The 13,065-nt window shown below is 43.4% G+C and overlaps 1 protein-coding gene across 1 annotated transcript in view; it reads right to left on the bottom strand.

Annotated features, from left to right (window-relative positions):
- dner (delta/notch like EGF repeat containing) overlaps nucleotides 1–13,065 on the bottom strand; it is a 231,198-nt gene that overhangs the window by 62,970 nt on the left and 155,163 nt on the right. The window contains exon 6 of the mRNA XM_033031924.1: nucleotides 817–970. Within this exon, the coding sequence (XP_032887815.1) occupies nucleotides 817–970 (154 nt within the window). The remainder of the gene's footprint in view (nucleotides 1–816; nucleotides 971–13,065) is intronic.

The raw sequence follows: 13,065 nt of genomic DNA on the forward strand, positions 1-13,065 counted from the left end.
GTACGCCTTTGGAATGTGGAAGGAAACCGGAGTACCCAGAGAAACCCCACATGGTCACAGGGAAAACGTACAGACTCCGTACAGAAAAGAACCCATAGTCAAGATCAAACCCGGGTCTCTGCCGTTGTAAGGCAGCAACTCTACCGCAGCCCTAGTTGTCTCTTAAAATTTGCTTTACAATGACAGTGGTCAAGGGTCAGGACTGTGACACTATGTCACCCAATCCCCTGCTGCCTGACTTCAGGGTGAACAGGTTCAGTGAGTGCAGGCCATTGCAGCTGGTGCAGCTGAATGTGGGCAGGTGGGACCACAAGCAGCATCTCTCCAGTTTTGAGTACAACTAGCTTTCGAGGGATTGCCACTTTTAGGTTATAAATGATTGGCCAATAAATAATGGCCCTTTTCTGCCGTGCCCTGATTCCACACAATAAATAAGGAAAAATCAACTAATAAGTTTAAAGGAGATGTGCGAGACAACTTTATTTTTACACGGAGAGTACTGAGTGCCTGGAACGCACAGCCAGGCTTGCTGGTGGAGGTTGATATGATAGCGGCATTTAAGAGGCTTTTGGATAGCCATACGGATATGCAGAGAATGAAGGGATATGGATTGTGCGCAGGTTGATGAGAGATGGCATTGGCATCATGATTAGCATAGACATTATGGCCCACAGGTCCTGTTCATGTGCTGTACTGTTCTTCGTTCTATATAATACAGACAGCTTCATAAATTGAACCCGCGTTTGGCTTTGTCGTTCGATGGTGTTTAATTTGACATCTTGATGATCATAACATGACCAAACAAATCATGCGTACCTGGTGGGCAGTCACAGGTGAAGTTCCGAAGGTTGTTTCCCTCTTTAATGTCCAAACATGTTCCATTACGTAGGCACTGGATGTTATGGCAGGCATCAAATTCTTCACAGAACAGCCCAACGTGTCCGTCCTCACAGTCACAAAAGAAGGTGACCTATAAAAACATGTGTGTGGTGATAATCTTAAATACAGTAGTCAAGTAAATAAAATATCTATACGAAGTTGAGCAGACTAAAGACATTGACTGGTACGAGGGTGGTGCATTTTGTTGCACTTGTACAAGATGGTGAATAAAACGTAGAAGTTGAACTACATTGAAGGTAGACACAAAATGCGGGAGTAACTCAGCGGGACAGGCAGCATCTTTGGAGGGAAGGAAAGGGTGACGTTTCCGGTCGAGACCTCTTTCAGACTATATTCTGACTATATTGAACTATATTTCTTGCTGAATGTCGCAAGGAAACATTGGACTTACAAGATGTTTTGGGCAAAATCGTAAGGATCTGAGGGTTAGATGTAATGAATGAATGAATGCTTAATTGACACATGTGACAAGCCACAGTGAAATACTTTGTTTTGCATACCCAGGGTATGTAAAGAGTCCCCACATAAAGGGCACCAACAACATGCAAATGTTTATAATGGCCAGGTCTGTATTTTGACACTGATTATTTTCTAATCACTTAATTCCTTTTTATTTGGAGGATTGTGATGTATTTATTTAACTCTGCCTTCCATATTCAAAACTGCTTCCACTGCCGTACCAAAGATTCTATATTCTTAGATTTATTATTTTAATCTAATTGCTGCATTGTGGGCGGCTTGATTGTCATCCTGTATAGTCTTCTGCGGACTGGATAGCACACAGCAAAAAGATTTTCATGTTCCTCTGACAATAAACTACACTAAACTATAAATAGGCAACCACTAATTTTTAAACAGTAATTTTCTGGGAGCAGTGGAAAGATCCATAGATCTTTCGGGTCTCGTGCTTATGGCTCTGTTATTGCACTGAAATTAGATTTGCTTTTAAAAACATTCAGCATTCTCCAAGCCTGTATTGAAGAAAGGGGAGTGATAAGCCAACAGCAGGGAGTGTAGGGGCACAAAACTAATCCAGGAACAAGTGCGAACAATCCTCTCCTATCCACTAATGATAAAAATCATTAGTGGATGAAACTTTGTATTTATTTAGCATGGTCCCATGACAACACACGGCATTTGCAGCCAATACAATGCTTTCAAATTAAAGTGGCTGTTGTCATTAGGAACTGCAGCAGCTAAGTCACACAGAGCGAGCTTGTACAACAGCAATAAAATGATGCATTTTCATCAGGACACCATGGATAACTGTGTAGGAAGGAACTGCAGATGCTGGTTCATACCAAAAATAGACACAAAATGCTGGAGTAACTCAGTGGTTTAGGCCAGTGGTTCCCAACCTTTTTTAGCTCATGGCCCCCTTGGGGTCTTTTAATTTTTCTGTGGCCCCCCCTGACATTATTAGCGGAAAAAAAGTACTTCAATATTATAATACCTTCCATAAAAATATCAGTGTCTATTAATTGTACATATATTCTCTTTTATTCTATTCCACAAACATCAAAAATATTTCAACTACATAGATTTAAATTTATTAGAACTGAAATTTAGGAGGCAACAGGGTGGTAGCTCTGTGGCCCCCTTCATTGAACCTGTGGCCCCCTAAATACCAAAATGTTTCTGTGGCCCCCCTGAAATTTGTCATGGTCCCTATGGGGCCATATGGCCCCAGGTTGGGAATCACTGGTTTAGGCAACATCTCTTTGCTATTCTAAGTTTACTTTAGTTTAGAGATACAACGGGAAACAGGCCCTTCGGCCCACTGAGTCCGTGCCGACCAGCGATTCCCATACACTACCACTATTCTATACACTAGGGAAAATTTACAATTCTTACCGAAGCAAATTAACCTGCAAACCTGTACGTCCTTGGAATGTGGGTAGAAACCGGAGCACCTGGAGAAAACCCACGTGGTCACGGGGAGAACGTAGAAACTCCCTACAGACAGCACCCATATGAGGATGGAACCCGGGTCTCCGGTGCTGTAAGGCAGCAACTCAACCGCTGCGGCACTGTGCCGCCCACAATAGTACTATGTTATTTTTTTCAATATCCACATCAGAAAGTATGCAGAGACATGGATTACATCTCACCTTAAAGTTAAGTCTTTTCAACAGTACGATACTCCCTCAGTATTGTACTGAAATTCCACCATAGGCTTTTCTGAATCACACGTGTGAGTTTATTTTATCCATAGTTACAGTTGACTGAGGACGAAGTGGATGTGATGGGACGCTGAGCGCAGTCAGTTTGAACATGGTCACTGAATGTGTCTGATTTACCTGTTCTTTGTTCATTGCTGGGGCCTACCAATCTTGTTCACAATCATGCAGTTCTATCATTGCACTTCATGCAAAGTTACTTTAGCAGTAGATGCTTGAAAATGCAGTTTGACAATGATCCCATGCTCGAGTTTGCAAAGAGCTTTACACAGCAAACAATGATAACATAAGGCCATGGAGTGAAATGTCAAACTGGAGGGAGGGATATTAGTGGAAGAGGACACGGGGGAGGAGGAAAAAGGGAGGGTAAAAGGGAAATGGGGGACAGGGATGGGAGGGGTAAGAGATGAGTGTATGTAGGAGTGGAAAGGAGCAGGGTAGGAGGTGGGGGAGAAGTGGTGGGAACCATCCGATCACCAACTGGAAAGTGTTCCTGAGCTACCATCTACCTCATTGGAGACCCTCAGAGTATCTTTAATCAGACTTAATATTGCACTAAATATTATTCCCTTTATCCTGCATCTGTGCCCTGTGGATAGCTTGATTGTAATCTTGCATAATCGTTCTGCTGACTGGATAGCACACAACATAAAAGCTTTTCACTGTACCTCTTTACATGTGACAATAAACTAAACTAAATGTGTGCGCACCATGGAAAAAACAAAGGGGGCAGGGGAGTTCTAATTGAAATTGGGGAATTCAATGTTCATACCATGGGGTGTGGACTACCCAAGTGGGATTTGAGGAGCTGTTCCTCCAGTGGTCTTACTCTGGCAATGGAGGAGAATGAACGGTCGGGATGGGAATGGGAAGGGAAGTTAAAATGGTTCCCGACCGGAAGATCCAGCAGACATTGGTGAATAGAGTGCAAGTGTTGGGTGGAACAGTCGCTAGTCTATGCTTGGTCTCACCGATGTAGAGGAGCCCACATTAGAGCGCTGAATACAATAGAGTAAACTGGAAGAAGTGCAAGTCAGCTTCTGTCTCACTTGGAAAGGTTGCTGGGGTCGCTGGATGGTAGTGAGAGAAGAGATGTAGAGGCCGGCATAACATCTCCTGAGGTTGCTGGAGAAAGTGCTTGGGGAGGGGACGGGTTGGGTGGGAAGGGATATATAAACCAAGGAGTTGCGGAGAGAACGGTCACTTCGGAAAGAAGTAAAGGGCGGGGCAGGAAGATGTCACGGGGTGCATTCTCAATTACTTTGTGCCATGATTGGTAGTCAGTACAAAACAGTCAGCCAGTCAGTCAGTCAGTTGGTGTATTGAGTATGGAAGTTGGAAGGTCATGTTGCAGTTGTATAAGACGTCGGTGAGAGAGATATTTAGAATATTGTGTTCAGTTCTGGGCACCATGTTATAGGAAAGATATTGTCAAGCTTGAAAGGGTTCAGAGATGATTGACGAGGATGTTGCCAGGACTAGAGGGTCTGAGCCATAGGGAGAGGTTGAGTAGGCTGGGTCTCTATTCCTTGGAGTGCAGGAGGATGAGGGGTGATTTTGTTGAGTTGTATAAAATCATGCGAGGAATAGATCGGGGAGATGCACAGAATCTCTTGCCCAGAGTAGGGGAATCGAGGACCTGAGGACATAGGTTCAATGTGAAGGGGAAAAGATTTAATAGGAATCTGAGGGGTAACTTTTTCACACAAAAGGTGGTGGGTGTATGGAACAAGCAGCCAGAGGAGGTAGTTGAGGCTGGGACTTTCCCAATGTTTAAGAAACCGTTAGACAGGTACATGGATAGGACAAGTTTGGAGGGATATGGACCAAGCGCAGGCAGGTGGGACTAGTGTAGCTGGGACATGTTGGCCGGTGTGGGAAAGTTGGGCTGATGGGCCTGTTTCCAGACTGTATCACTCTATGACTCTATGACTACACTTGTCTATACCTCAAGCACTGGAATTCACTCACTAAACCTCTTTGCCTCTCAACACAAAGCAGCTGGTTTCCTGCTGAGCTGAAATGAGCGGAGAACCGTGGCAGACACGAGTCCTGTGGTATGCAGGTAGAGCTTGTGCTTGTTGACATTCCTGGTCAATCTTCTTTTACTTTACGTATCGAATACAAATTCAACTTAATTATTAAAGAGACATTATGGCCTAAAAAAATCAGAATCGGTACGGATATGGCAAATTGAGTCCATTAAAAAATATGGTTGTAACAATAAATTATTATATGGTATTTTATGGGCATTTTTATTGATAATGTGCTTTACAGTACTTTGTTATTATTAAACAATATTATTTAGATTAATGATAATAAAATACTGCATTATAGAATGAATAAAGAATTTCATTCTTTATTCATAAGATGCTGTTCAGAACTTTATTATTATTAAACAATTAGCTCTTAGGGCAGCACAGTTGCACAGGGGTGCCTCACAGAGCTAAAGACCCGGACTCGATCTTGATCTCGGGTGCTGTCTGTATGGAGTTTGTATGTTCTGGTTTCCTCCCACATTCCAAAGTCATGCAGGTTTGTAGGTTAATTGGTTTCTGTAATTAGTCCCTAGCGTGTAGGAGAGAACTAGTGTACAGGTGACCGCTGGTCGGCAAGGACTTGGTGGGTCCAAAGGCCTGTTTCCACGCGGTACCTCTAAACAAAAAAAATAATGTCCCCAATGTTTACTGCACATGATAGGGTCATAGAGTTACACGGCATAAAAGCAAGTCCACTAATCCTGTCAAAGGTCCTTGTGAATCTGTTCAGAACCCTTTCAAACGTAATGACATCCTTTCTATACATGAACACACTCCATATTCCAAGTGCTCATTCACCAATGTCTGGTACAGCTGTAACATGGAGATCCTGCTCTTATACTAAATGCCTCATTCAATGAAGGCAAGCAACTTCTTCACCACCCTATTTATCGGCATCATGGGCATCTTTACTCAACTAACAGACTATCATCCCCTCAATCATACTTCGAATAGGGCCACAAAGTTAAAAAGTAAATGTAAGACATATTTCACAGATCAATTGCCATTGTTCAGTGACTCAAATCTGAGTTAGGATCAGCTATAAAACAAGCATAAACATTTCCACATCCATAACTCAGCAGACAGACAGGTAACTTGCAGATACTATTGCAACGTTTAAATAACATTTAGACAGGTACATGGATAGGACAGGTTTAGAGGGATATGAGGCAAATGAGGGCATGTGGGACTACTGTAGATGGTATATGTTGGTCCGTGTGGGCAAGTTGGGTTGAAGGGCCTGTTTCCACACTATATGACTCTATAACAAAAACTTTCAGGAGGGAAATGGAGGTATCGTGATCTCTCAGTTTGAAATTTCCAACGAGCATGTTTTATTGTAGGTTTCCAAACTCGGCATTGCCTCACCATCAATGGTACTAATGTTGGGGAAACTAATGGAGTTTCTGGTGGTAACAAAATGCGCGTTGTCTCATCGTTGGTGGTTAGGTGACAATTCGTTGTCACTTGTTCCAATGAAAAATAAAGGTAAAAATTGTTGGGTAATAACAGGTTAACGCTGCCATTGCCGAAGCTGAACCGATTGCTTTATTTTTTACTCTGCGGCAGAATACATGCACCTGCTGCAATGTCACGGGCAGAATGTGTTCAGCAGCCACTCTGCTCTCAGCAAAGGCAAGCAAACGTCCTTGGAGATAACCTTGCAGCAGTTTCTGCCAAGGGAACATTTCAGTAAATGTCAAAACACACAAAGACTATTAGGGAGTGAATACAAGGCTATGATTTCAATAATAAGTAGGATAGATGTTTGGAAACTATGCAGGTTGAGTGTTCACATTTTCTGGCATTACCAAAGCCCATTGACTGAGTCCCTGAGCTGCAATGTACCTTTCAGCTAGTCATAAAATGATGGAGGTTAGGGGAGAAGGGAAACTTACATAATTCTTAATCATGGATCAAATGATGACTCTTGTGAGAAACAAGTGTATTTAATCATGCTCTAGCATGTCCTGTCACCGTGGATGGAAGGGATTGCCCAATTAGTTGTTATTTGTGATTGATGATAGACATTAATGAAGCAGAAATGGGCAAAGATGAATGCTGTTATCTTTGAAAGGAAGTCATTAATTTTCTCAGTGTCTTGTGCAGGTTGACTGGAAGGCTTGATATAGACCCGCCTGACACATGACACCCAATTTTTTCTCTGTGCCGTTGAATCAACAACGATCCTGCTTTACAAATGGCTCCCCTGACACGACTGAGAACAAATCAACCACCTTAAAGGTTAATGCCAGCCTCTGCCAGCTTCCAAGAGGATGGAAGGTGCATGCTGATATTTCCCACTGCATCATTATAAAGTCTGCAGAAATGTTAATTGACCTTTGTCAGCAGAGACATTAAACATGGTTATATGCTAAAGGCTACAGAATTGCTTGAGAATGGGGAATAAAAATAAGACAAAGATAAAAGTAAAAGGATCAGGAATGCTTGCTTCCTGAGCAGCATCTTTAGAAGTGGCACATGACCACTGGGTTCAAGAATAGCAGAGTCACAGAGAGTCTCCATACAGCATGGAAACAGGCCCTTCAGCCCAACTTTCCCACACCGACCAACATGTTCCATCTATTCTCAGTCCATCTTGGCCTACGTGATCTCCCGGTTGCCAAACACTTTAACTCTCCTTCCCATTCCCATACTGACCTTTCTGTCCTGGGCCTCCTCCATTGTCAGAGTGAGACCAAATGCAAATTGGAGGAACAGCGTCTCATATTTCAGTAGAGCAGCTTACAACCCAACGGTATGAATATTGATTTATCTAACTTCAAGTAACCCTTTCGTCCCCTCTCCCCCCCCCCCCCTCCCCCACGCCCCCCCCTACCGCCTTTGTGGGCTCCACCTTTCCTTGATAATCATTACTTTTTTGCATATCTTTCATTCATTTGTTCTAAATCAGTCTGTATTACTGTCTATATCTATCGTTTCCCTTTCCCCTTACTCTCAGTCTGAAAAAGGGTCTCGGCCCAAAACGTCACCTATTCCTTTTCTCTAAGATGCATCTGAACCCGCTGAGTTATTCCAATTTTTTGTGCTTATCTTCCATCTACACTAGTCCCACTGCCTGCATTTGACCCATATCCCTCCAAACCTATCCTATCTGTGTCCATGTACCTGTTTAAATGTTCCTTAAACATTGCGATAGTCCCTCAACTACCTCCTCTGGCAGCTTGTTCCATACACCCACTACACTTTGTGTGAAAAAATTACTCCTCAGGTTCCTAGTAAATCATTCCCGCTTCAGCTTAACCCTATGTCCTCTGGTTCTTGATTGCCCTACTCTGGGCAAGAGATTATGTGCGTCTACCCGATCTATTCCCTCATGATTTTGTACACCTCTTGTCCCCAAGAACCATCAGGCTCTTGAAGACTACACTGCACAAACCTATGAACTAGTGACTGTGGTTGCATTAAGGATGTATGGCATTTTTTTGGCACTGGTATTAGGGTTATCTGGAATCGTCCGGTGGGCGGCGCGACTCTCGTCAGCAGCGGCCTCTGCAGTCCGTCTGCGTTTTTATTATTTTATGTCTATGTTTTTATGTAGTTTTTGTTATTTTTTGTTGGGGTATGTGTGTGGCGGGGTGGGGGTGGTGTGGGGAGGGAGGGGGTAACTTTTAAATCTCTCCCTGCACGGGAGACCCGACCTTTTCTTTGTCGGGTCTCCGTTGTCGTTGGGGCTGCAACGAGGAGCGGCCACCAACAGGAAGACTGGGGGCTCTGGTGCCGACTACTCACCTCACCGTCGCGGAGCTGGCCGAGTCCAGAGCGGGTGGAGCGCTGCTGCGGCCCGACCTCCGGAGGTTCGGAGGCTGCAACTACGGGTCTGGCGGACGGCGGCACCGGGAGCCCGCGGGTCCCTGGAGGGAGACCGCTTTTCAGGGCTCCCGCAATGGCGACTTCTCCCGCCCGAGTTGCGGGGTTGAAGAGCTCCTGGAGCGGGGCCTTACATCATCGCCCCGCGCGGCTTGGAATGGCCGCGGGACTCTGCGAGCGCACGCCGGGGGCTCTAACATCAAGAACCCGGTGTGCGACCTTGCATCACCCGGCGTGACTTTAATGGCCGCGGGACAATTCGCCATCGCCCGCCGGGGGCTTTGACTTTGACTCTGACATCGGGGGGGAGAGTGCAGTGGAGAGATAAGTTTTTTTGGCCTTCCATCACAGCAATGTTTTGAATTTTATGTAAATTATGGTGTGTCTTCGGTCTATTTGTTTGTAATATATGGCTGCAGAAACGTCATTTCGTTTGGACCTCAAGGGGTCCAAATGACAAATAAATTGTATCATATCGTATCGTTATTAACTCATTGAATTTCTGCTTATTATATATTATCTATGCATTGTGTTACTGGCCTGTTCAGCTGCTGCAAGTAAGAATTTCATTGTTCTATTGTTGGCACACATGATAATTAAACACTTGACTCTTAAGGACCCAAACTATATATCTAATAATATATCAAATTTTATTACCCAATAAAAAGATGTGTGCATGTAATCGCCAAACTCCAAGGAAGAGGGCAGGAAGAAACATAGAAACATAGAAAATAGGTGCAGGAGGAGGCCATTCGGCCCTTCGAGCTAGCACCGCCATTCATTGTGATCATGGCTGATCGTCCCCAATCAATAACCCGTGCCTGCCTTCTCCCCATATCCATTGATTCCACTAGCCCCTAGAGCTCTATCTAACTCTCTCTTAAATCCATCTAATGACGGCCTCCACTGCCCTCTGTGGCAGGGAATTCCACAAATTCACAACTCTCTGGGTAAAAAAGTTTTTTCTCACCTCAGTCTTAAATGGCTTCCCCTTTATTCTAAGTGTGGCCCCTGGTTCTGGACTCGCCAAACATTGGGAACATTTTTCAGTTAAGATCAGTCAATACTAGGCCCCAGTAAATGCCTCTAGTGCCTCTTCCTTTACTTCATTGCACACAAATTAGTTTTGCAAGTGTTTTGAAGGCTCCCGCTCGACTCTGCTTTGATTTAAATACCACCATATTTTGTTGGCTATATTTATGTACCAAAATGTTTCCTGGCAAGTAATGCCAAAGTCAACAAGCAATGGCGTTAGCAAAAAATAAATGACTTCAAATAAATATAGCGCACTTCTGTCTACTCCAGTTCAACTAGGACCCTCAGTAAAAACAAACGGAAGCTATAACCCCAAACTTAAAGAGAAAGTAACGGCAAAAGTATTAAAAAAAATTAAATGCAAAGAATATTACAAATCAAAGAGAGCAGTCCTAAAAGGTGCAAACAAAATGTAAACAACACCAGGGGTGACAATATAAACTCGCAGTTACCTCAGGTTAGTTTTCACATTACGCTGTGTTAATGTTGCACACTGCATTCGCACCAAAACATAACAAGTAAGACATCCTGTTAAAACTTCCTGAAAATATGAAAGTGCCCCATCTCTCAGGTTATAGTTAATAAATGTTTAGACTGGAAAAAATAAGTAACAGATGTTTCATTTAAGCTGCTGAATGCCAATGTCAAAATTGGTTGAAATTTAAAGCTGCCGATTGATAATTCATGAAGTTCAGTGATGAGGTTTACAATCAGTCTTTGGCCTCAGAGTCTGGGCAGCCATTGTGTTGACCTCCGGGCCTAGTGTTTTCTGTCAGCTACTGGAGCCTGGGCAGCATGAATTTTCTAAACAATGCTTCCTGTGCTGCGAACTACCTCGCACCTCATGAAAGTCATTGCAAGGAGCTCAGTGCAGTTATCTTTCTTTCAGTGCGGACAGTATCGTAAGATTTTGTACACACAAACCCTGCTGCTCACCATATTTGGGAGGTGCTGATAAAGCTGGCAGGTGGGCAACTGTGATAACGATTTTACACTTTGCTAGTTTCGAAGTCAGCTCAATCAACACTTTTTTTTTTAAAGACATATTTTAAATGTCAGGTGTCTGCACTTTTATGCAGATTTATTCCAAATAAATATATAAATTTGTGACAGGATGTCCATAATTGGGCCAATAATTGTCCTCACATGCAAAAGGAACATAAGAATATAGGAGCAGGCATTTGCCACCAGGCCCTGCAAGCCTGCCCCACAAATTATTATGATCGTGGCTGTTTTAACCTGGCCTCAACTACTCTTCTCTGCCATTTCTCTAGAGCTATTTATTCCTCAATTCATCACATTTTTTATCCATTCCACTTTATAAGTGTTGAATAAATAAAGATCCAGCTTCCACCAGCCACAGGGGCAGAGGATTCTAGAGATTCACCACCCACTTTGAGAAGGTACCTTTACCAAGTTGAGGAGGAATTTATTTAGTCAGAGAGTGGTGAATCTATGAAATTCAATGCCACATACGGCTAGGGAGGCCAAGTTATTGAGTATTTTTAAAGCGGAGATTGATGGAGGGTGTCAAACGCTATGGGAGGAGCGCTGGAGAATGGGGTTGAGAGAGAAAGATAGATCAGCCAGGTAGAGTTAACTCAATGGGACAAATAATAGCTTAATTCTGCTCCTATAACATGAGAAATTTCTATGTGCCTCAGTTTTAAATGGCTGGTTCTATATCTTGTTGTTAAGTCTCCTTGTTCAAGACTTTCCCATTAGTTAAAAACATCCCAGTACCTACCTGTCAACCCCCCTTAGGATCTTATATCTTATATGAGAGGCATATAGGGTGGACAGTCAGAATATTTTCACCAGTGTAGAAATGTTCAACACAAGAGGCTATAGGTGAGAGGTTGAAAGTTTAATGGAAATGTGCAGGGTAAGTTTTTTTACAGAGAATGGTGAAATGCAATGCCAGGGTTGGTGGTGGAAGCAGACATGATAATGACATCTAAGAGGCTTTTAGATAGGTGCATGGAAGTGTAATGAATAGAAGGATTTGGATCATGTACAGGCAGATGTGATCAGTTTAACTTGGCATCATGTTCAGCACAAACATTGCGGGCCGAATGGCCTGTTCCTGTGCTGCACTGTTCTTGGTTTGTTTATGTGTTGGAATAAGGTCACTCTTCATTCTTCTAAAGTATCTACCTGAATGATGCCCTACAACATTCTCAGTGTGAAGAATATGACACGTTGCTGTAACAGAACAGAAGCAGACAAGGATGATCCTCCATTTGCCCAGAGTCTGATCTAACTGATATGGGATTTACACAACAATAGTACAGGACATATCTGGGAGTTGCTGAACCAGGACTCTGACTTTTGATATGATGACTCAATGGTTTCGTAAAGGGGTGGCACAGTGGCGCAATGGTAGAATTGCTGCCTTACGGCACCAGAGTCCCAAGTTCAATCCTGACTACAGGCAATGTCTGTACTGAATTTGTACATTCTACCCATGGGTTTTCTCCGAGTACTTCGGATTCCTCTCACTCTCCAAAGACATGCAGTTTTGTAGGTTAATTGGCTTTAGTAATGATTGTAAATTGCCCCATGTGTGTAGGATAGTGCTAGTGTATGGTGATCGCTGGTTGGCATGGACACTGTGGGCCGAAGGGCCTGTTTCCGCACTGTATTGCTCAACTAAACTAAACTAAACCCTTATGGTTGCTGAAATGAGAGCAAACAATTGTGAAGAACAAGGTTCACAGAACCTTCACAGCGTTCTCAGAATTGCATTCAATGCCTAGAAGCTTGACTCAATCATGTTACAAAGCACACCATTCTCCATCCTGCGGGAGAAATGAAAATGGAGCCAGGAATGTAGATAGTATCGTAAACTGACATGACAAAAAGAAATGAGTAAATAGGAGAACAAATATCCTGCTCTGGTTAAGGATGAGGGCTGAGAAAAAGATTATCGGTTTAGGGTGCTAGGGCTTGGTGTATGCTGCCGAAAATCTCCAGACAGGGGCATGATCTCCTTGACCAACTCATGAAGATGATCCTGGGTAACCCCTTCAGGCAGAGGCGGTCAGAAATTCTGTTCCACCGCATTTGTGTCAGTGGAA

The sequence above is a fragment of the Amblyraja radiata genome, chromosome 13 (assembly GCF_010909765.2).
Source record: "Amblyraja radiata isolate CabotCenter1 chromosome 13, sAmbRad1.1.pri, whole genome shotgun sequence".
NCBI lineage: Eukaryota > Metazoa > Chordata > Chondrichthyes > Rajiformes > Rajidae > Amblyraja > Amblyraja radiata.